Raw genomic sequence first — 25,577 nt, 5'->3', positions numbered from 1 at the left:
AGTATTCTATTCTAGTACTATATTCTTTCGCATCAAACGCTTACAAGGCAGGCAGAGTAATTGGTATTCGAAAAGCTCTATTTTTTCCTTATATTATCTCTAGTTTCAGCAAACTTCTTAATTAGGTTCATTTCTCATAAAAAATAAATAACTGACCCCCTTTAGTTAATCTATTTAATGTACATGAATTTACAGGATACAGAGGAATAACGCCTGAGTCCTCAGAATTGGCAACGCAGGGGGGGGTATCATGGGCGAAACGATATACTCTGTTATGTCCATGGTATTGCTCATGTCTATAGGTGACGGTTACCATTTTGACAGGTGAGCCGTCAGCTTGTTTGCCATTCTAAGTTATATAAAAAAAACTTATTTTATCAATTTTAGTCCATGATACTACTCATGTCTATAGGCGACGGTTACCACTTTCCATCAGGTGGGTCGTCAGCTTGTTTGCCATTCTAAGTTGTATAAAAAAAAAATATAGGTTTAGAATTATACGTGGCCTGTAGTCTAAAATAATCAATTATCATAAAATAGTAAGATAATTTTATCTTATCTTATTAATATATGATAAAATCTTATCTAGACGATGTCTGTACATAAGAGAAATTTAAGAAAAAATAATATGAGGGGTCTTGATTCTTATTAAGACTTACAACTGTTCTTACAACACACGCCAAAAGGGGATAAAGGGATTGTTAGCAATGGAGTTTAACAGCCCCATTGCTAGCAATATGCCTTATTAGATCGACCTCCACGTGGTTCCCCCTGGAAACCATCGTGAACAATTCTTGTTGAATTTCTCACGATGGGCTGACTGATTTACTTCATCCTCACCTATCATCCTTCACTGGTGTCCCGCCGGTGTATACCGATAGCGCGGGTGGGGTTACTATTTCATTATCATCCATTAAAAAAAAACACGCCATAGCTATATTTTTAGAAATTTTATCTTTTTGTCTTAATTTTATCTTTTAAAGTTTATAGAGAGTTATAGTACAGCGTTTGTATACCAACTTAAAAAATCTCACTAGCACCCCAAATAGCATGAATTCAATATTTTAGATTGGAGTCAAATATTTAAAAACTTATTGTACTGCATTATTGTGGCAATGGAAATTGCTGGCGTGTTTTTTTCATTCAAAGACCGTAATGAGTAATTATTTCGATAATGAAACCGTTTCCGCGCATAAAATATTATTTAATTACGACTTCCAAGTGTATTATTTAGCTTATTAGACATTATTTTCATTGAATGTTTTTATAATATAATAATAAACATATACAACATGTAACGAAAGTTTGCACTGATATACAGCTTCAGGTCTTAGAGTGACAGCCAATGTCAGCTCGCGGCAGCGCCGAACACTCGACTGCCTGTACCTACAGTACACTATAGATAACTCCGAACAAAATGCAACAGACGGGTGGTGCGGTGGGTGAATGCACTGTTGCACATGCACCGCCACCGCCTCGGTTGTCTGCGTGCCTGGTATTGTGGCCGCGCGACTAGGCCTGCTGCGCTGGCCACTTGGCAACCAGACTAACAAACAGATTGTCCGGTTAAGTTGACCATTTATTTCGTTTAAGTTGTTCGTTGAAGGCCGAGGCATTCTGAGCAAAGTTTTCTGTGCCCGTGCTCTACTCTTATTTATGATCATAGAGACTATAACATGGAAAAAGGGTATTGTTAGTAATGGACCTCCGTTACTATATACCTACCCTGTCAGTTCGGACCCCATGCGGTCTGACTCAGATGATTTCTAAACATCGTGTTTCATCATTAGCCAAATGAGAAGACTTATCTTCATTTATCTTCCTCCAACGCTAGCATAATCAAACACGACGTGATTACAATTATATTTTAATCTAATTAAATAAATCTTGGCTATATATGTACTTAAATTTAATCCAATAAAGGTTCACTTGTACATTAACCCCGTTCGAACTCATCTAGTTTGTTCATACATTTACACGTGCTTGAATAACATAATAAAAACCCATGAACTTCAGTCTATAAAATTTTTTAGTAGTACTGTATTACTAATAGTTTATTCGTTGTATTTTAAAATAATTTCAAGATCTATATATATATAAAAATTAATGCCACTTTTTGTTGTAATTTTAAAACTCAAGAACGGGCTCACCTATCCAAACCAAATGTTTGGACTATTTAGTAGATGGTTTATGTGAAGTTTGCACAAAATCAGTCGAGTGGTTCTTCATTTATCACATTTTTTGGAACAAATGAATTCAATAAATGGCGGCTCATTTTTATTAATGGAGATTTTTGTGTCAAATTCAAACTTTTTTTAAGATGGGGATTGTGCTGTCAAATTGAAACTTTTTTCAGTGTTGACAGTACAAGCATGTTGTTATGTCATTAATGCGGCCATTTCATTTTGGACTTGCTTCGATGAAAGCAAATTGTCAACGATAATTATTGCTTTGTGTTTATATTTTTAAACATATTGTTGAGTGCATTCATACAAACGGTGAGTCTTGAATTATTCAAATGTATACTATGTATATGTGTGCGTGTACTTTTCTCAGTTTTTAGCGAGTCGACGATGTTTCATATCGTTTACAGACTTTATTTGAATTAAATTGTCAAACAACGGTAAATTTTGAACTGTTGAAATATGCATGTGTGTTTCTTTATTTGAAAAAACATTATTGTGTGCATACGGGTGTTTTATTCTTTTGTAACAGATGGAAGCACGTTGATTTAAAAATGAATAATTTAATGACATTTTTACATACATTGATTGACGTATGCAGTCATATACATTTCCATACACAAATATACGCACATGTATAAATACTGATACACCATTATTAATGTAGCAATTTGTTTTTAACTTGATTCATTATTTTTTATATAAAGAAAAAATGCCACAAGCCAGACGAGTTAGCAATTAATAAAATATTTTTTTGTTTGAATAAATGAATTTGATGTTAATTTTTTTGTTTATTATTTCACTTTATACGTAGCAAAACACGCACCGGGCCGCTAATTATTTATATAATTAGAGTTTAGTGTTGCTATCTATGTAGCTGTCTAAATACGATGACACCAGCTCAGCAAAGTTTGTCTGTATTAATAATCGATCGCAAATCAATTGGACTCGATTCTGATGCGTCATTTTTATATAACAGCGAAATCTTTATCACAAAAACTAATATGAACAAATTTTCTAATAGTTTCAAGTCAATATTATTATAATTTTAATTTATGATGGTCTCTAAGTCAGGAATTTTGCGAAATTATCAAATTAAAAGAGTTAAAAGAGAGGGTTAAGAGATACGAGTAAGTTTAGAGAAATAGCACCTCGAACTTGACCCCATTGAATGATTTAATTATGAAATGAAATTAAGTTCCCTTAGCGCCTCTTACGACTCCCACAAGAAAGTAAGGTGTGGCCCATTCTATACTGGGACCACAATGTAGTATCTTTCTATATTAATTTAGTAACGTACTTGCGTTTACGTAGTATTTACTAGCGTACTTGGCATTCATATGTTTAATTTTGTGTTACAAATATTGATTTAGGAATTTAAATTATACTAAAAAGAAAGAGTAATTGTACGAAAAGGTGTGACAATGTGCTTACGATTAGCTTTTTTATATAATAGTGTTCATAAAAACATTGACTGGGTTTAGGCTCTGTATCGTCATAGTCATAGAATACTGACGGATCTTTATATGTAATACTTGTCAGATCCGTCAGTATTCTACGACTATGAAGATATATTTATATAACATAGTCATTTAGTAGTTACAAAAATGTTACCATTTTAGTACTGTCCTACTTAATGGCGTTGCAAATATAAAAATAAATCTTATAGTACCAAAGATTGTACGATTCTAGATTAATACGACGAAAAAAAAAGAAATAGACGGAAGGATAAATTTTCAATTTCGATAAAAAGTAATTTAAAGCAAAACACGTACGCTCAGGTTATGGAATAAGCTTCCAGTCGAGGTTTTACTAAGAGACTACAGTATGGAGTTCTTAAAAAAAGGGGTTTATAGGTTTTTTCGACCCTAAGCGTAATGCCCTTGGTATTGCAGGCGTTCATAAGGTACGGTAACTGCTTACCATCAAGTGGGCCATATGGCTTGGCTTGGCTTGTTAGCCACCTCAGTGGTTGAAAACAAATATTTTCCGGAAGTGCCCGGATATGAATTAAATAAACCGGAAATGCTTCAGCCGATGCTAGGATAGCAGCAAAATGGAGCGATGGTCAACCGCTAAGTCTTTAAAATCAATATCCGGCCTGGATAGTAGTGAAAAAGTAGAGTTGGAGATGGAAGGGTGATTCGAAAGTTAGAGGCAATTGTTCGATATATTATTTAATAATTGACGTTATGAAATATCTACTTATTTAGTTGAATTATAAGAATTTAATTACGGGACAATTATATAATTGTTTCAAATGCAGTCTTTAATCAATGAATACAAATAAAGTACCGGTTGTCAGAATGTCGATATTTATTTGCCCCATGTTTTTTTTTTTTTATATTAGAGGTGTATCGGCGATTGCCGATAATGTCGAACCGTTCGGAAAATACCAAGGCTGCATAGACACTGCGAAGTTCGCTTGACCAGAAATCGATATCCCATTAATACGATTTCGAAGTTATATGGCATGGTATATCGGTTCGCAACTTTGGAAACAGATGAACGGAAACGGTGCTGTGTAGACGTGAATACGGTGTGCTAGTGTGTTTGGAGATACAATGCGCATGCGTGTTGCGTATGGATATTTTGAATAATTTGTTTTTCACTAGATAATACAAAAGAAAAGTAGGCTGTTTTTTTTCAGTAATTAATTAAAGGTTTTTTTTTAATTATATTCATAGTTTTTCATACAATATTATTCGAAATCAGAAAGTCAAATCAAAATTAACGAAACAACAAATATGAATTAGATCTTTTACTAACGGGCCACTGTTATGTTACTGGGGTACTTCCAAAAAAGACAGTCATAATGATATGCGTAATTAGATCGAAGAAGTAACAGGGCACCATATTCTACAGGTACATGCGTGAAGGAGCAAGGGCGATAAGGACGCACGAAAAGAGTCCCTTTTGGATCTAACAGTCAAATATGCGCATGGATTGCGCATTGCTTTTCTTCCTGAAAGTATACAGTCTGCTTTAACTAAGAGACCATGAAGCCACAAAGATTAAAAGTAAATAAAGATAAATTATTTAATTTCCTTGGAAATATGCAGAACGTGGAACTGTAGAGTAGGCGGAGACGGAGAAATGCGCGCGCGTGGGTGTCGTTATGGAAACGGTGTTGCCCACCTACTGGTGTACGATAAATCATAGAAGGTATCTTTAAAGTGAAAGAGAACGCTGGAACGAGTCGCTTGCTATTTCATACAATCATCTCTCTCTCATCTTTAACTAAAAATGATTATGAATGGATAGGTTTGTACATACGTAGTTCAAATAAGTCGCCATAAGACGAAAGGGTTAAACTTTGTTGAATTCAAACTACCAGGACTACATAAAATATGGATAGTGCAATAGTTAAAAGCAAAATTATGAATGATGATATCAGTTTCTTCAACGACTAATAATTACGAACTTTTTTATATGAGCACCAACCAGGTGGTATAAATGTGTTTGCTCCTGCAGGTAATAAACGATAGATGTGAAAACAATTCTTCGTCTATAACGGCGTCTACATCCACTAAAGTTGTATCATAATTATTATGTTATAAGAAATGTAGTAGTAACTCGTTTCATTTGCTATACTTTGCTTTTTGTATTCGATATACAAATTCTAGTTCCTGTATTAATAAGAAAATTTAGAAATACTTTTTCTAAATTGCAATGCATTAATTGAGAATTAATTAGTAGTGCAAAGAGAATTTGCATTTACATTATAGATAGATAAATAGATAGATACTCTATATTGTTTCCTCCAAAAGATTACAATAGTAAACTTATTATAAATATAAACAATTACAAGAAATAATCACAATGAGAAAACAATGGACGTCCTTATAACTAAGAGCGATCTCTTCCAGGCTACCTTTGGATGGAGAGGAGTTTACTAATATTTTACTAATATTATAGTAATAGTTTACTAATTATACTACATTACATTTACATTGTAGCTTGCGTGTTAGCTAAAGCAACTTCATTACAGTAAGATAGCAAAAATAGCAGCAATCAGTACATTATTCACTCACTTTAGAGTGAATCCACTGATTAAGGGCGTAAATTAAATTCGCGTAAGTTGGAGTATAATTGCTTATTGCAATTATACTCCGACTATCCGATATATTTGCGCATTTATATGAGCTCCTAAGTATGCATCTACTTCGCGAAACACGTTCGAATATGCATATTTGCTTAACAATTGCATGAGAGGAGAGAGAAATCTAGAGTTGTCTGTTGTTTAAAAAACTAAATCAACGACATTTGAAGATCGAGCCACTACAGGCTCGCGTAAATCGTGATAGCATAATTCAAGATAGACTATAATACTATTATTACTGTATCTTCCTAATATATCATGTAGTACAAATATGTCTTCGAATACAAGCCGAAGTAATAAAAATACACAAGGAGTAAAAAGACGACTTAGGAGATCAAAGGTATTAAATACTATAGATACGTCAAAGTGAAGATATGACGGTGTGGGTGGGTTCCTCATTTCAATTAACCTCCGCCCACAGATTATGAAATAAATCCTAATCTATTGTGGTCATCACCATCCATCCATCTTGGTTGTCGAGAGGCGGATCCGCAGCGGCGCCGCGCATCAGAATACTAAGCTAACAGACCAATAGAGGAGTAAACTTTTCAGTCTCCTAGCAACGCTTCTTCTCCTGTGTCATCCATTTTTCTTTTTTATTTATATTATATTAACTAACCCTACATATGTAAGTACTATTATTACCTACTTCATATGCGCAAGGTTTTATAAATAGGTTATTGCTATATAGTATAAATGTAAATTAATTCTATAAATAATAGTTTGTAAATATATACTACATGAGATCTCAAAACTTTTGTAGTGGAAAAATTATGTTGCGAGACATTTTTTACATTTTATATTTTTGATGGAATATCATTTCTTTTTGTAAGTCATTCTCCTTTTTTTCTCAGGTTTGATTTCGTATATCAATTACAAAAGCGCTCAGTATCTTAAATTAATAAACATATTTATTTTATAATATTATTCTTATTTAATGAAAATTATTAATGTAATTTCAGGATTTTCATAATTTATTTACTTTATAGCTAAACGCTAACTAAAATTCAAAATTTGAAGTTTGTGACATTGCTATAAATACGAAGTATTATTTTATATAAACTTTTAAGAACAAAGTATTTTAATTTTTTTTTTTTCATTTTGCAAACAATGTTTTTTAAAGGAAATATTGCGTATACGCTCGAACAAAAAGTTTTAATACATGTAAACAACATTTTGAGTATTTTATTTACACTACTACATTGTCAAATGATTTACCAGGAATGAAATAATTATAAAACAATACAAAAAAAATAAGATGGGTAGTTTTTATTTTCGTAGAAGAATATTACAGAGGACAAAACTTCATTTTCTGCGCGCGCTTGTAACGCTTTTACTATTTCCCTTTTATTATAATATTGTTTTCATCTGGTGTTCTTCATTACATTGACACGTTACCTTTATTATATACCTTTGACCTTTATGGATACTGTTTTACCCCTCAAGATTGTAGAAATAGGAAAACGTGGTCTACTACATTACTCTAAATTTTCAGTACGTACTTTTAAACATTTTAATGCAACTTAAGAGATTGATAAGGTTGTATCTTGTTGATATATATCTAAATCAAAGTGAAAAGAAAAAAACAAGGAGGAATTAAATTAAGCATTTTAGAAAATTCACTGCACACGATGAAAAAAAATCAATGCTTACTATTTTATTCAGAAATTATTATATGAGATTGCTGGCTATTAGGTGGGTTATGTACATTTTGATAGGTTTCGAACATAATTAAAATATTTTCCAAATTTAAAAACAGATATTTTGATCGCAACAAAATTAATATAAAACAAGCTAAAAACGTAAGCCCTATCGACTCTATTTTACTTTTAAAACTGGCAACAAAACAATTTTTTAAAATTGAAATTGGTTAAAATACAGCGTTACGGTAGATACACAGAATAAATACTTACAAAAAATAGTAATAATGAGAACATTTTTGCAGTTGCTTAATTATTTTAAACATTATAATCTATATCTATATATAAAAATTAATGCCACGTTTCGTTGTAATTTTATAACCTAAGAACGGGTTCACCTATCCAAACCAAAAGTTTAGGCTTTGTTCGGACTATTTAGTAGATGGTTTATGTGAAGTTTGCACAAAATCGGTCGAGCGGTTCTTCATTTATCACATTTTTTGTAACAAATGAATTCAATAAATGGCGGCTCATTTTTATTAATGGAGATTTTTGTGTCAAATTCAAACTTTTTTTAAGATGGGAATTGTGCTGTCAAATTGAAACTTTTTCAGTGTTGACAGTACAAGCATGTTGTTATGTCATTAATGCGGCCATTTCATTTTGGACGTGCTTCGATTAAAGCAAATTGTCAGCGATAATTAGTGCTTTGTGTTTATATTTTTAAACATATTGTTGAGTGCATTCATACAAACGGCGAGTCTTGAATTGTTCAAATGTATACTATGTATATGTGTGCGTGTACTTTTCTCAGTTCTTTAGCGATTTTTGTTTGAATAAATGTTATATTATTTCACTTTATACGTAGCGAAGCACGTACCGAGCTGCTAGTTATTTATAAAATTCCAACTACACCTTTATTTACCTTAATTAAACAAATATCATAACTACTGTAATAATTTATGAACATTTCTTTTATTGAAACAGGACTTTACAAGGCAAATTGGAAAAATATTGAAAAAATATTTATCTAATTTGCCTTGCACCAAAACGATTGGATCTGGCCTTTCGTTTATTGTAGAATAGATATAATTGATCCCTATTATTGAAACCAAGATATCCTTGAATCTCATCTTTGATGGATATTTCAATAGGATTTTGCTTCAACCCATAGGGTCATATATATTTAATACATTTCAAAAAACATTTTACTGGTTTTATTAGATACAAAAAATGGCCGCTTCATTTTTCTGTACTAAATTAGAGATTAACCACTATTTATGATCTATCTTAAAAACAAAGAACCCTGGTAAGTGTTACAACACAATTGTTGTTGAATGATAAGATTGTGTTCCAAAAAAACGATTTGAATTATAATAAAACCAGTTATTTTGATTTAAAAACTTTAACTACAAAACCGATTTTAATAAAATTTCTATGATACCAATCTGTTACCACATCCTATGTAATAAAAAAGATTTTTCCAAATCAGTTTCTACTAATAGAGTTATGATGTAACAAACATAAAATTAATACAACCGAATGGAAGACCCCCTCCTTTATTGAAGTCAATTAAAAAGCTTAAGTTGTATATGTAGTTGTATATTATGTATATAGTAAGCATATGTTGTATGTTTGAACCGTGAAGCAGTTGTATTTGCATGGCTGTGTTTCGGTTTGAAGGGTGGGATATGGCAAGAATTTACTGGGTACGGAGGAATAACACCTGAGTCCTCAGGAATAGCAACGCATGGGGGGTATCGTGGGCGAAACAGTATACTCTATCATGTCTGTACTATCATGTCTATAGGCGACGGTTACCACTTTCCATCAGGTGGGCCGTCAGCTTGTTTGTCATTCTAAGTTGTATAAAAAAAAATGAGTGAAACAAAATTATGTCTCAGCAAATTGCGAAAATAAGTATATAGAAAGTTAATTGACTAATAACACTAATATAATACCTATAGTTTGCTAATATAATAAAATTGTAACCAAACGATATCCGTTTACAGGAGATATTAACAAAAATTAATATAGGTAATATAAGATCTTCATAAAATCAATAGATGCCAAAACAATATTTTTAAGAAATTTTCTGTGTCTGTATGTTGTCGTATGTTTGCTTTAGCATCATGCCAAAACTACTGCACCATATTAAATGTAGTTTTTACAGTTGTATTCCTAAAAATCTAAATTAAAATCTGATGTACGGTTTTATTTTAATAAGCCATCTAGAACTGGTCAATTTCACTGGATTCCCTACTTCTGAAATTCACGCGTACAAAGCAAAGGATAAAAAATTAGTAGGTAAATATTGTAATAAAAGAAAATCATTGAATTCTTTTAAAAAATAAGGGGAATTTTTTATATATTATAACTTGTTAAAATAAAACTTACCTAGGTATATTTTTTTTCAAACAAAATCCACTTTTTTTCATTTTTTGCATGGTCTAAATTTATATTAGTTACAGCGCTCTGTATGGCTATTCAAAATATGTATGGAAAATATATAACGTTATAAATGATATTAATATATAATTACAGCTATTAATATTTTAGGTATTTTACTTTCTCTTTTGAATCTCAATAGGTATTCTGAAAGTCGGTGTGCGTGAATACTTGCGTAAGATACTCTCTTCTGATTGGTTAAAGAGACCCCGCCCAATGCGTAACCGAACCTTGAAATTCGACAGGCCCTTACGCTGCCCTTTTTAACTCCTCTAGACTTTTAGGTTCCTAGTAAACTGTGTTATATTATAAATAATTTAAAAGGGTTTTTCGATAATATTATTTGACAACAAACAACAGATTTATTGCAATGTCCATAATAAATTGTGCAAAGTGCAACCATGAAATAAGCCAGACTTATGCAAAGTACAACGCGAAGGTATAAATGTTATTATATCACTTATTTCCTAGTAATAGAGATATAATCCTATGAAGAACAAATCACAAGAATCTAATTAACAGTAATTAAAAATGTAAATCAAGAAAACCATCATAGGCCCTTTACGAAGGTGTAAATGACAAAAGGGATTCGTTGTAATAAGAAATAATGGGCATGTCACTCCCAATGACTTTGTATACCAGGGAAACATATCTACAAAGGAATTCGACGGAAAGGGCGTTTTAAAATTATTTATCCCACGCACTAAGCAACCTTTGTAAATACCTACACCGAACTAAGACCAGTCGCATGTAAAGGGCCATATTCATACAAAGTAATATCCGTTCTAACTACTACAGATTAGTATTTAACTGAATCATACAAAATATATTGCGTAAGTACACCATACATTATTTCTCTCATTTATCGTTATCTTAATACTAGCTGCTCACGTGGTTTTGCCCGCATGAATAAGAACTTAACATATAGGAATGTGTTAAGTTACGATATAACCTACTCATGTACCCAATTTCATTTAAATCCTGATCGGAGTAGATTTAGCATCATTAGGTAACAAACATCTTTAGAAACTTTCGCATTTATAATAAATATTATAATAAATATTATAATTAATATTAGTATGATGGATGTAAGTCATCCATTATAATTTAAAAATGGTATTGATTTTCAAGAAGAAATATAAAAAAAGAAAGAAACCCCTGAAAAGAAAGAATACAAACTATATATATAGATTTATGTAGGTACTGTACTGTGAGTATTTGACAATATTACTGTAACCAGCCCCTTATGCACTAGCTATTGATAGCATTTAATTTATATAACTTACTCGTCTCATGTATAGAACAAACTTTATCAGTATACAACTAATAATAAAGTTTGTAAAGTTATTTCGTTGATTATATGTTTGTTTTTCAATCATGTTTAAATGGTTAAATAGATTCAAATGAAATTTTCTTACAGTATTATAAATGCTTATAATACTGTGAATTAGATTACCTTACTCAAAAGTAGATATAGGTACATACTGCCAAATAATAGTTAAAAATATAAGTAAGTAACAATCCAAGGATAATTATCTGCTAATGACAAGTAATATATTCTCGTGTAACGCCATAATATAAAGTTTATTTATTCATTGAGATAGACTATATAGATGCTATGGCAATAAGTTATGGAAAATTAAAAAAATTTCTGCAAATAAAAGAACTGTTCCTACTTCATCTAATTTCGAGGATATCAGAGCCCTTCCCGCCCACTTACATTTAAATAAACTCTACTAGATAAACTTTGTTAGCTCGTTATTATTTGTCATATAGTTGTCATGTCATGATAGTTTCCAGGGAGAACCGCGAGGAGGTCGACCTGGTTGGGTATATTACTAGCTATGAGATTCACAGTCTCCATTACTAACAAACCCTTTCCTCCCGCTTTTAGTGATGTTGTAAGACGGACGCTGTTACACAACCCTCGACAAATGAAGTTATTACTATTATTTATATAATTTCTATTATATTTTTAACGCTAAAGTTCCTATTCTAAATTATTTACTACAAACTGTACAACTCTTTACTTAAAAGTACGGTATATACACACTCAAATCCTATCTATTGATTATTCTCGTCAAACGAGATACGATTTACAATTGCTTTACATTTGTCAAAATCGATTTTATTCCATCTTGGTAGTTGAATGAATGAAGAATGAAATGAGCAGAGAAATGAGAGAGAGAAATTATTTTCTTGGCACAAGATGGCCTCACTTGAATCTCGATTACTAGGGGAGCATAAAGTTTTAACAGGTTGAATGGAATGCCGCTATGCCGGGTTGTTTACGAGTAGGACGTGTAGGGTGGATTTTAGCGAAGAAAAATAAAAATACAGGTTTGTTCCTTCAGACCACTATAATATACATATGAAAAGAAAGAGTATATTTTTTTTCTATGCATAGAAATAAATAAATATAACTAAACGATCTAATTTTTTTTAATAATTATTAAAAGCAAGTCAGAGCAAACCAAATCATAAATATGTAATGAAAATCAATATATCACAGAATTTTAAAATTTAGTTTTAAAACAAGCAATATTTTAAATATATGTTTCATAAAAAGAATGTATTTAAAACTTAAAAATAAAAATTGTTTTGTTGTTTATTTCTGGCTCTGTATTTCAAACTAAAAATTATAAAATGTAAATTGCAATTTTGCTCGATTGAATTTCAACAAAATGTTATCCTATATGTGTAAGCTAAACCTATATGTTAAGCTAGAATATGGTCCATTATTAAATATCTATTAATACATACAATAACATTTAAACGTCCAAACGTCTTTACAAACTTTATATTTACACATCCATCAGACCCAAATACGTTTTTAACCGATTTCAAAAAAGGAAGAGGTTCTATGTTCGATTGTATATTTCTTGCATGGTCACATTTGGGATCACAATGCTCCTATTAAATTATTTTTTAAATAAAATTATAATTTAATTTTTATTAACAGATTTTGTACAACATAACTTTTTGCAAACATAACTGTTTATTTCATTACCATGTATATTAAATTCGCCACGATTGAAGTCAGTGTACAAAATCTTAAATACGAGAAATTAGCTTGAATATTAACCTATTGGTGACGGCAAACAAGCTCAATCAACAATAAAAAAGATGAATCAATAGTAATATTTATGGTAACAACCCATGTTTAGAAACGCACCAACGGAGTTGAAAAAACAATAGTCCTAAACTAAAACAATACTACCTGAAAAAAAAAATAGTCTTGATGATAGAAATCTAATATGATCGCGAACGGTTGTCATAGAATAAACAGAGCCGATCAAGAAATTTTTCATGATGTGATATTAAAGGATTAGACCAAAATGAATAAAATGCACGCATTGCTGCTCCGTAACAGATGCAAAACTCTAATGGTAACTCTAATGGTAGAGCTATACGAATATAACGTAATAAATATACATTATGATATTATACTTTATATATATATAATATGGTCCGTGTAGTCCCAGTATAAAATAGGCTACCCTTTCCTTTCCCGTGGTTGTCGTAAGAGGCGACTAAGGGAGGGCGAGAGATGGGCAGCAGCGTCCTTCTTAAAACATCTTCAAAGCCTAACTGCGGTTGCCAATTCGCCTGCCAAGCGTGGCAATTACTGACAAAACCCCCCATAGGGGCTAGGGACAGTTAAAAGCTAATATAATGATGATGATGATAGATATTCTACGTATCGAAACATAAGCGATAACAGCTATAGATAATTATAAAATCGCTACCATTTTTATGGTTCCGTACCAAAACCCTTATGGTGCGACTCTCCATCCACCCAACTGTCTATCATGGCGCTTTATTTCAATAACTAAAAATGCTATTGATTTATAATTTGGTATAGTTTTAATATCATTGACCCACTAATGTTGCAAAAGAAACATTTGAAAAAATATATAAATATTAAAGGAAACTCAAAATTCCGAAATAATGCTACTATGTGGGCTATCTTATAAAATAATTACAGTTTATTAAAACATAATAAGTTATTATTACAGAGAAACAAAACCGGTGTTTCTAACTAACACAGTTTTTGACCACAATTAGATGTCTTTTTCTTTATATAATAAGAAAGAAAATCACTATGAAAACCATTTATACGCAGTGTCATTTTATCTCGTAGGTACTTATGTCTGCGTTTAACATAAGAGTTATAGGACTAAATTAGACTATTCAACGAATTAAACTAAATAGTAGTTTTAAGTGTCTATTTAAAACGAAAACACAACACACTTCTACCTTTTGTAAAAAAAATCATTCATTTATTAATTTATGTTTAAGATACAAACTAAAACTATTATAAAAATTAAAACGAACCCTCGGTGTGTCAAACAACTTGCATTATAAAGGATTATTTTTATTTAAAGACTGGCTGATAAAATAGCATAGAATAATTAATAATAATAATAATAATAAAATAAAATTGTCAATTGTAATTAGTGTAGTGTAAATCTGTAACAAGCATCTCATCTCATTTCATGTATGTCATTCATTCATACATAGACAACATTTACGGGCCACGTGTCGAAAGGGTTGCACATGTTGGCTATATGAACCAGGAAAGCATAGAGCACACAGAAGTTGAATGTCACATATGCGGGCAGAGTGTAGTAGGTATAGAGAATCTCCCCTCATGAACTTGGGGTGGCTGACGGCTCGTCCTTTTACAGTCAGTTATATGTATACCATCATATATCGACTCTTGCGGTCCGCAATGAAATAACATGTCAGAAATTCTCAACACGACAAATAATGGAAATTGCAGAACAGTTTCGTCATGTTTTGTTTACTTACTTTTGATTGTGAACACAAAGGAAATAGATATTAATATTGTTCCGATAGTTTTAGTTTTTTATTTAATTATTCTTGAAATTAAGGATATTTAATAATAGAAGTAGTACATACATTATGACATAATAAAGTAATTTACCGCCAAATACGAGTACATATTTAAAAATATATTTCAAACAAAAAAATAACAAAAAAAAATTTTGTTCAAAATCAATATGAATTCCAATCTTTTATCCAATCACAAATTTAAGTCAATTTTATTACGTTTTGTCGTCCACCACAAAGCGAATGACGAAAAAGAAAATAAAAACGCCCTTACATATCTGCATTTCAGTTTTTTGTTTTGCTCATTTATCATAGGCTAAATAGTAAATAGTTTTTTTACTAAATCATTGATATAATTTATTGATTAATGTACTGTAATTGTTAATAAGTTACGCCATATTTATACAACCGTGTTATTGATTTTATAATTATTAATTGATATATTGTATTATAAAATTTTTATTGTACTGATTTCATATACATAGGCGGACTTATTTCATAGAAGGATCTCTTACAGTTTACTACAAATACATAAACGGTTTAGTATAAATATTAAAACTGTCAAAAAACTTCTCCAAACTAATCGTGTTATGCTGGAAGTGCATAATCTGCAGAATATACTTAATCTAAGATACATAATTGTTATAATTTCCAACCATAAGTTTCAACAGATAAAAACAGTCGTTATTCTGCATTTCTATCATTCATTTGCTATCGAACCGAGCCAGCGAGTCTACACCGCAGTCTTCACCACGGTCGTGCCACGACAACGTAGTGACATGCGTCAAGCTCGAACATTGCACCAGAGCCGCAGCGCAACAAAGAGGTGCATCGCCCTTTAGTAGGTAGTTACCACCCATTATGACACGACCAACATAAGCAGACCCACGGCGGTACAAGAGTTTACATAGCTTCGCCTTTTCTCCCGACTTGCATTGTGCATTGCGAGAAAGTGAAACACAGAGAGACAGCGATCAAATTATATTGGTTGTTATCTTGATAATGTTATTTTGAATAGCAGTCTCTGTCTTACGCTTATGGCAAGTGATCGTAGATAGCTATATATTTACAATGAATAAATAAATATTTGAGTATGTAATGCGTAAGATGTGTATAGGTATAAAATAATCATTTGTCCACAAAAAGATTGTTATAATGAACAAAATGAGAGATCGAAATCTATTCTTTAAAAATTTCCTTTATTCGTAGAAGTAGCTGTTAAATATTAAGAAAATAGATATAACAATTAATTAGTGCCTACGGATGATATGTACCTACCTAAGTTCAGATTAGTTCTAAATGGTAAACTATTATTACACCTATACCTTCTCATATGCAATAGACACCTAATACATAGATCATTATCGTTCACCTTCTGCCAGCTAGCCGCGCCTGGTATGTAAACACGAACGAGTTATCATCGCCGTTGGTTTAGTAGCCCCAATTATTATTATCATGTAAACAAAGTAAATCGAGGTCGCTAATGGAAAAATGCAAAATGTTGATTTAACATTAAGCTGTGTTTCATTTTACATATTTTACTGTCATTCTTTGAATACAGTTTAGCAAGTTTCATTTATACTTATGACTTTAATATATAATATATTAATATTACATAGGGGGGGGGGGGGGGGGGGTAGAAGGGATTGTTAGTAATGGAGATTAGAAATCCCATTGCGAGCAATATGCCCTACCAGGTCGACCTCCACGCAGCTCCCCCTGGAAACCATCGTGATTGATTTATTGTTGAATTCGTTACGATGGGCCAACTGACCTGCTTCATCATCATCTATCATCTCTCACTGGTGCCCCGCCAGCGTATACCTATAACGTGGGCGGGGTTACCATTCCATTATCACCCATTGAAAAAAAAAAAGATAATAATATAGATACGTAAATATGTAATAATAGTAATATAGATACATATATATTGGCAATGCCAACTTCGTTGTCTGTAACGTAAGTTAAACGTATTTAAGAGCCATTTTTACCTCAGGGTCGGAGCGATGCTTTGCAAAGACACGTCTAAGTGTACATAATATGTTTTTTTTAAAAAGCCAAGTATCCCTTGGAAATTAATCTTAATTATGTCAATGAACAGAGAAGGGCGATTAAAGCTATTTTGTCATATAATACATCGACTGAGTGAATAAGTACTTTCATAAAATATGCAATGGTACCTATGTCTATCTATGTGTATGTCTGTCCAGTCATACACATTTAAAACGTAACATCCTGTGAATTCCAAGAAACACAAATTGGATGTTGCTTTTTGTGTTTGTGTAACAATTGCTGGGATAAATATCGGCGAGACTAATCCTAACAATTGATAATGAAATAATAAAAATAATGAATAATTTATATTGAAAGTAAATACACTTTTTATTATTTCGAAAATCAATGACAGTGAAATTTAAAAAGCATCATTCTGTCTAATTTGGTCTATTCCCTTGATAACGCTGTAAAGGAGAATCCATTCATTTTATTTAGGTTTATAAAATAAAAAAATATTCGAATATTTTCTAATTTACTACTCAAATAATAATTTTCAAATAATATTCGAATGCTAATTGCCTAATTGGCATAATTAGATACATTTTTTTATTTAATAAATAATCTTGGTGTATTTATTAGTTTAGTTAAATTCAAATATTTTAATTCTATGCGATGTCAAGGAGTCGCTTTATTAATGTGTAAAATCTACTTGTGTAATAGCAGCGACTTTGTTTTATACTATGTAGTGATAGTGATAACAAAGCAAAATCCAAAATCATTATAAAAGTACCTAATAATAAAACATAACTTACGGATTTAACGAAACATTTGTTGGAAAATATCAGTTATGACTTCGTCTACAAAAATCTGACTGAATTCAATGTGTTCAAAAATATAATGTGTTCAAAAATAAAAACTGAAAATATTCATTGTCATCCGCACCATACTACAATGTACAGAGTTTAAATTATCCCTGCTGTAGATACAGGCGCTGCGGGCCGCCATTACAATGTTACCCCCACATAAATATTACTGTAGTCGTCTCAAAAGCTGTATCTCCACACGACCCATATATTCCTGGTATAAAAAGGGGGCAAACCATTGTTCTCACGCACACGCACTTTTTTATTTTCTTTGTTTTGTTTGTATCGAGTTTCTATCAAAAGTTCTATTTTATTTACGATATAAAAACTGTAATAAAACGCGTATGTTTGCATCCATAAAAATAAGTACATACAATTAAACAATAGTATATTGAGTCATAAGGGAGTTGTATTTAATTAATTGAGAAGCATTATTTTAAATTTTGATCCTTGAACGACATCGAAGTTAATATTAACCAAGTAGTATTTATTTATCTGCGATAAACATCTTTGCAAGGGAGTAAATCTTTTGACTATTGTAGTCAGTTCTCTTAAAACTCTACCAATGCGCTAATTATTTTATCAATACTTTATTATTATACAAAATTTCATTCTTATTGCTTCATACAAAAATAATAATCAGCGAGCCGTATCGGATTGAAGGAAATAGAAAATAGAATAATACCAGAATATGTATGAGTAGTGTGCTTTTTTTTATAGAAAAAGTTGCAAACATTCTTACAAACTTTAGCTTTTATAATAATAGTACCTAATAAGTAGGATAATTATTACAATAACAGTAGGATTAGTAAAATAATTAACATGGTATATACAAAAAATTAATTCAACAGAACAGTAAGGCAAAGGTTTAGATGTCATATAGGTACATACAGAGTGAAGCAACCAAAATGGATCAATCATTCAATACAGACACAGTACAGAGAAAAAAAATATGATAATATTTATTTTAAAGAAATTAATCTTCGAACGAACGTCACAAATCTATTTCCTTCTCTACCGAGTGATCTCTCCAATTCTAATATTACCTGCATTTTTTTTCTACGGTGGGGGTAAGAACACTTATATTCGTATGTCTATTGTAATATTAGAAGACAACTTATTATTATTACTTTTTTGTTTATAGGATAATAAAAAAACTGATAGATCCTTTCCATATAACGATTTCTAAGTGATAATTATTTTTTTCTATTATAATCTAACAGTTTTAAAATAGATATTGATACTCGTATAAAGGATACTAGAGCCGTGACTTTAAAAAAACAGGTTCAAGGTATCAGAAAAAAAAATATTATAACACTCTGGTATGTTGTAAAATTTTAATAATAGAAACGTTATTTAACTTTATATTATATAAATAATATATTTAAGTTTCAAAATAGAAATCTGTTATTAGTTTTTTTTTTTTTTTTTTTAATATATATAATGTCCTCTACGTATCTTTATCAAATTCCACGCACCAATGTCGCAGCCTAGTCATTTAAAAATAATTATTTATCACTACCAAGACGCCTGTATTATAAGTGCATATGATACGTACTCGTTGCAAGGTGACCGGGTGAATGACTGATGCCGTTGCACTCTGCGTGCGTTTGCCTTTTATCCTTGAATTATCCTTGCTCAGGACAATGCGTTGTAATCAGTCTCTTTCATTATATGCTACCCTAGTAACTCGCAGGATATTTCGTCCCTTTGGGAATGTGCTATTTTCTGTAAGGGATACCGACGGATAAAAAAAAAATATGTATTGCCCTATTTCACTTTATTAATTTATTGTTTACCGCTACATAAAGCAGCTATATTTTTTGTTTTCTTATAATATGCGTTGTAACAACAACATACATATGAAACATATTAGGTATTTTTGTTTTGACAAACATAAGTGCCTACTGACCCCAATGTTCTTTTATCGGTACGAGTATAAACGAACATTGAAGTCAGTGGGTTATTTTATATTTTTCTTTGCTTACGTTAACTTTTTTTTTACATTTATGTTACAAGCATTCTATTAACTAATATAAGACTGTATGTGTGTTTAAGTATAAATGTCTACATAATATTACACATATATATGTATATATTAACTTTCTTATTTATAGTCACAGTGTGCTTCCCCTTGATGCATTTTTTTTTTTACTCCATTGGGATTTATTAACTTCATCGCTCCAAGTTTATGTTACCCCAATAACACCCTACGTCATGTCGACCATTTCGGTGTAACAAATTACCGCATTTCTCAGATTTCGTGTAACCAAAATTTGCGTGGGGGTTGGTTCGTGTGATGTTAACAAAACAAATTGTTTGGAGCGAAATCGATTAAGGACTAAACAAGGCTCCTGATAACTTCTGAAGTCCTATTAGTTGTTGACGTCATTCCAATAGAACCCACATACATCCCTTGGGTACCTCTCGGACATTGACCTTTTTTGGAATTTGTTTTGCATTATCAGTTTGACTTTTATTACAGTATAATTAATATTTTGCCATATTTATATATATCACGTCATCATTCTATTGTTATATAAATTTAAATTCATCTGAAAATATAGAAACAAAACAATTGACTCTACAAATTGTCATTTCAATGACAAAAAAATAGCTACATATAATTTTTAAAGTTGTTGTGATATCTCTACTCTAACCATACCTAACCATAAGCTTTATCCCGAACACGAATGTTTTTCACAAAAAAAATGTGCCGTTTCTTTTTTATTATGAAACGCCCCTCGCCACATCTCGCGCAGTAAAGAGGGAGGGTAGCAATTTGTGTCCCTTGTTATCCTTTTCACACCCGTGAGCTTTTGAAAGCTCTACTCTTTCGAGCTCTATAAACGTTGTGCTACCCTGGTACATTCCCGCGCCACAAACGCCGCTGTCGCTAGCCGCTTTCTTCTTCTGATGTAAGTTTTATATAAATAGCCCTTTAAAGGAACGCCCTCCCTCATTCATGCGAGCGTTATTTTACCTCGCGTACGATGAAAGAGACAGAGAGATAAATACAGATAGAAAGCGATAGAGCTATAATAGAAGTATTTTATATTCTTTTATGGTTTCTTATCTAAAAGATAAAAACAGATATATGGATATCAAATGAATTACTTCTATTGTATGATATTTCTTCTAGTTTCTATTATTATAATATAAAATGTTGTCTCAAAACAAATTTGATTTAGACGTTCCGTTTAATAATTAAAAGATATTTTTTCCTATTATTACAGAAAATGTATGTAAAGTTTATTTTATTCAGTGATCATTTTAATTTAGTTATAAATTTTCGATACATCGATTTCGGAAATTTTCTAAACTTTTTCAATTCTTGGGTCATCTGTGTGACATTAGTGAAATACAAGCTCATTGGCGAATGTGTTTAGACCACTGCTTCTTTGTCACCAACTGAAGTCAATGGTCTGGTCTCAGTAGCGTCAGTCAGCTAGAACACAAAAACAGTCAAATAAAAGGGCCTATCTCGTAATTATCATTAATGTATGGCTTTTATATATGGAAATAAATTGTATTTTGTGGCTTAAATATTACAATCCATTTTATTTTAATTATTGGGACGTCGTATGTAGACAGTAAAAAAATGGGTAGGTATAAAAAAAAAACAATAATTTCAACTTTCCATTTTACGATTTTTATTTTTAACTAGCTTTTGCCCGCGACTTCGCGTTTCCGTCATTTTTCGTAAAATAAGTAGCCTATGTCCTTCCTCTCGGTTCAGTGGTTTTCATGTAACAGATACATTTCACTTCACTGCTCTTCTTCTATTGATCGTAGCGTGATGAAAAGTATACTATAACCTGCCCAGGAGTATGAAGAATAATTGTGCTAAGTTTTGTTAAAATCCGTCGAGTAGTTTTTGTTTCTATAACGAACATACAGACAGACAGACAAAAATTTTACTAATTGCATTTTTGGCAGGCAGTATCGATCACTAATCACCCCCTGATAGTTATTTTGGAAATATATTTCATGTACAGAATTGACCTCTCTACAAATTTATTATAAGTATAGATTAATAAATTTTTATATTTTATCATTAGTTCTCCCTATTATTACTTTTCTTATTTTTTTTTGATCACTTCTTGTTGACAGTATATTATATTTTCTTTTTATTTTATCCTTGTATCTGTGGTCATACATAAATTAAAAAATACATATTAACATTATTTCACATTCTCCGTTAAAAAAAAATTATCACTTATTTATTTATTCATTACAATAATTATAACATTATGACAGTACAAACCAAATCAGTGTTATTACCCTAATGCTTACATGCAAAATTATATTAATGGTGTTTAACCCATTATTAGGTCACATCTATTCTCGTGACGTACTTACTTTTAATCGTAGCTTTTAATATTGTTAATTATTTCCACACTTTCTTAAATAGATTAGGAATAACAGAGTTACTTATCGTATCTATATCTACATATAATACATGACCCCTAAAAATAATACAGATATAATACTTGTGTTTTATCATAAAAAAGAAATAATTAATGTTGCATTTAAAACTTAAATAAATTTTATTTACAGCATGTCACAGCATACAGATGTCCCCACCGACGACAACGACAACTCTGCCTACACCGTCGATGGTGACCGCTTTCACCACGAGAGTGATGAGCGAAAACATGCCAACAGTGGTGCCGGTGATGTGCGCAGACGCCACCAGCACTTCCAGCCCCCTCGGCAAGCTCCGGAGCGCTATGAGGAACAAGAGCTACACACAAATGAACATTTTCTTTGACGCCTTCCTTATTTTCTACAGTGATGAACATTTGGTATGCTAATATATTCGTATATGGTATTATGACTCGTAATCTGATCATGTGTTCGTATTGTATCTGCTACGCCTAACAACTTTTATATTCTCCAACTGTATATATTACCATAAAATGTTTCATGCCAGGGAGGGGTCCTGGTGCCTTGTGATACGGGTTCTTCGGATACCCAGTTCAGGCACCAGTTCTCTGCAACTTTACTGTATCTATGGTATTATTATAAATTGTTCATTGTACTCAAAAAAGTTGTCAGAAATAAATAAACATTATTATTATTATTATTATATGACTGGCCGTTTCCCGCGACTTTGCACGCTTTAATCAATATACGAGTATAAAGTATTCCACGTGTTACGTTAGAGTACAATTTAGCCATGTACCAAATTTTATTCAAATCCGTTCTGCCGTTTAAGTGTTGTTTAACTGGAACATATTTACAAACATTCACATTTATATAACATATAGTTTTTACCCTTGCATAAAAAGTGGCCTATTCCTTCTCTAGCTCACATAGTATGTATACCTATACCATACGTATTTCATAGGGATCCGTCATTCGAAGATAAGAGGCCATTTCACCTCCTATTGTCAGTCAGATAATTTGGTATTGAGTTTCATTTCAGGATTTCTTCTTTTTTCTCTTTTGATTGGTACATTATGCTTTGGATTCACCGTCTGCTTTTAAGCTCCTTAAAGATGATACATTATATTCTACCTCTGTCACTATAAGTTATAAACAAGCTGTATCCCAGTACAGCTGAGAATCAGTACATTAAGTTTCCTGTGTGCTAATTTAGGATACAACAAATATTACTAGATATTCAAATACAAAAAATCAATTAAATCCCTTCAGTAAATTTTGCGTTAAGGAATAACAAACATCCATCCTTCAAACTTTCACATTTTTAATATATATATATATATATATATATATATATATATATATATATATATATATATATATATATATATATATATATATATATATAGCAAACAAGCTGATGGAAAGTGGTAGCCGTCGCCTATAAACATGAGCAGTACCATGGACATAACAAAGTATACTGTTTCGCCCATGATACCCCCCATACGTTGCCATTCCTAAGGACTCAGGTGTTATTCCTCCGTACCCAGTAAATTCATATCTTAATTATTTTTTTATCATAGAGCGAAGAGCCATCACCGGAGGAGCGTCGGCTAGAGTACTTCAGTGGGTGGGACGGCGCCGGGACCGCAGCGGTACTGAGCGACGGCGGCGCCGCCGTGTGGGTGTCCAGCGGGGACCTGCGGCGGGCGCGCGCCACGCTCTCCTGCGCCTGGGAGGTGCTCGACGGGGACGATGTGAACCAACCCACCATTCCGGAATGGATCGCAGTAAGAAAGGCACATTATAAGCTGCTAGAATATAGGCAATCACTCTAACTCTTTTCATAGTGAAAATAAACGATTGTAATTAATTAACCGACCATTTCCGAGAGTATTATATCATAAATAGCTAGAACATAGGTGATTGGTCTGACTCTTATTTTATAAGAAAGACATACTGAGCTAGATTAAGTGCATTCTTTTATTCCTTTTTTTAGCCATTCAAAGTACTACACAACATAACTAAGTATATAATAGAGTTATTATTTAATAAATAATCTCTCTGGGTGAATTAATAAGCCATATTCAATCCATAAACATGATGATGATAAATAACTAGCGTAAACCGATAGCACATAACTTTTTATCGCGTATACCATAAGCAACACTGGAAAAAATAGAGGTAGGCATTATTATAGTAACCTAGTACTGAAGCATGAATCTTTTCAATAAGAAAAAAATTACCCTAGCAAGAAGATTTTGAATAGGATTTTATTCTAGTTAAATTATTAATTTTTTTATTAGTACATACTTTAATTGCTTTAATACTCATCTTTTACGATATCCTTAAGAAAAAAGAGAGTTACATTACATTATATTATTCTCCATCATCATACAAAAAAAATACATATTACCTATACACTTATCATGCATATTCCTCCAGGAACGTCTCGGCCGTTCTGGTCGCATCGGAGCGGACGCGCGGTTAACATCCGTCAAAGAGTGGCAGGCACTATCGACAGACCTGCAGCAAGTAGGTCTACAGTTGATCCACACGCCCACTATGCTAGACCAACTGTGGAACGAGGAACTAGACCCCGCGCGTAGACGTCCCGACTTCTCCAAGATCGTTGCTGTGCTACATAACACCGATTATACAGGTTCGTAAAGAACGAAATTTGTGCCTGAATTGCTGAAATGGCTATAGTATATTATGTTGAAACTCGAAGATTTCTTTATTTATAATACTGAGAACAGAGTACTATACAGAAGGAGTAAGCATATAACCACAGTCCACTAGAATGGCAATGAAACACAGCGGGCACATCTACATGAAGAGAATCAATGGCATCATAGTGCACTCTGTTTTCTGTATTTGAAACACAACATTTACCTACCTACCATATATCTTAATAAAAACCTATGTAAATGTAACAGTCATAGTCATTCTTGCAAATTTAATATTTTTATGGAACTTAGAATGGCAAACTAGCTGACCGCCCAACTCATGGTAACCGTCCCTATAGACATGAACAGTACCATGGACATAACAGAATATACTGTGTCGCCCATGATACCCTTCATGCCAGTCCTGAGGA

The 25,577-nt window shown here is 32.0% G+C and overlaps 1 protein-coding gene across 3 annotated transcripts in view; it reads left to right on the top strand.

Annotated features, from left to right (window-relative positions):
• Positions 1 to 25,577, top strand: part of LOC113515644 (xaa-Pro aminopeptidase 1) — a 44,556-nt gene that overhangs the window by 14,192 nt on the left and 4,787 nt on the right. Inside the window, exons 1-4 of one of the 3 annotated variants that reach the window (XM_031912577.2) lie at positions 21,240 to 21,329; positions 22,649 to 22,896; positions 24,061 to 24,267; positions 24,923 to 25,139. In XM_031912577.2, coding sequence (XP_031768437.2) covers positions 22,666 to 22,896; positions 24,061 to 24,267; positions 24,923 to 25,139 — 655 coding nt within the window. In that variant the 5' untranslated portion in view covers positions 21,240 to 21,329; positions 22,649 to 22,665. Of the gene's footprint in view, positions 1 to 21,239; positions 21,330 to 21,360; positions 21,694 to 22,648; positions 22,897 to 24,060; positions 24,268 to 24,922; positions 25,140 to 25,577 lie in introns of those variants that run through there. The other 2 variants (XM_026899904.3, XM_052893262.1) reach the window with 2 other exon arrangements.

The sequence above is a fragment of the Galleria mellonella genome, unplaced genomic scaffold (assembly GCF_026898425.1).
Source record: "Galleria mellonella isolate WM207_F2 unplaced genomic scaffold, CSIRO_AGI_GalMel_v1 utg173, whole genome shotgun sequence".
Lineage (NCBI taxonomy): Eukaryota > Metazoa > Arthropoda > Insecta > Lepidoptera > Pyralidae > Galleria > Galleria mellonella.
This window is presented reverse-complemented; position numbering and strand designations above follow the sequence as displayed.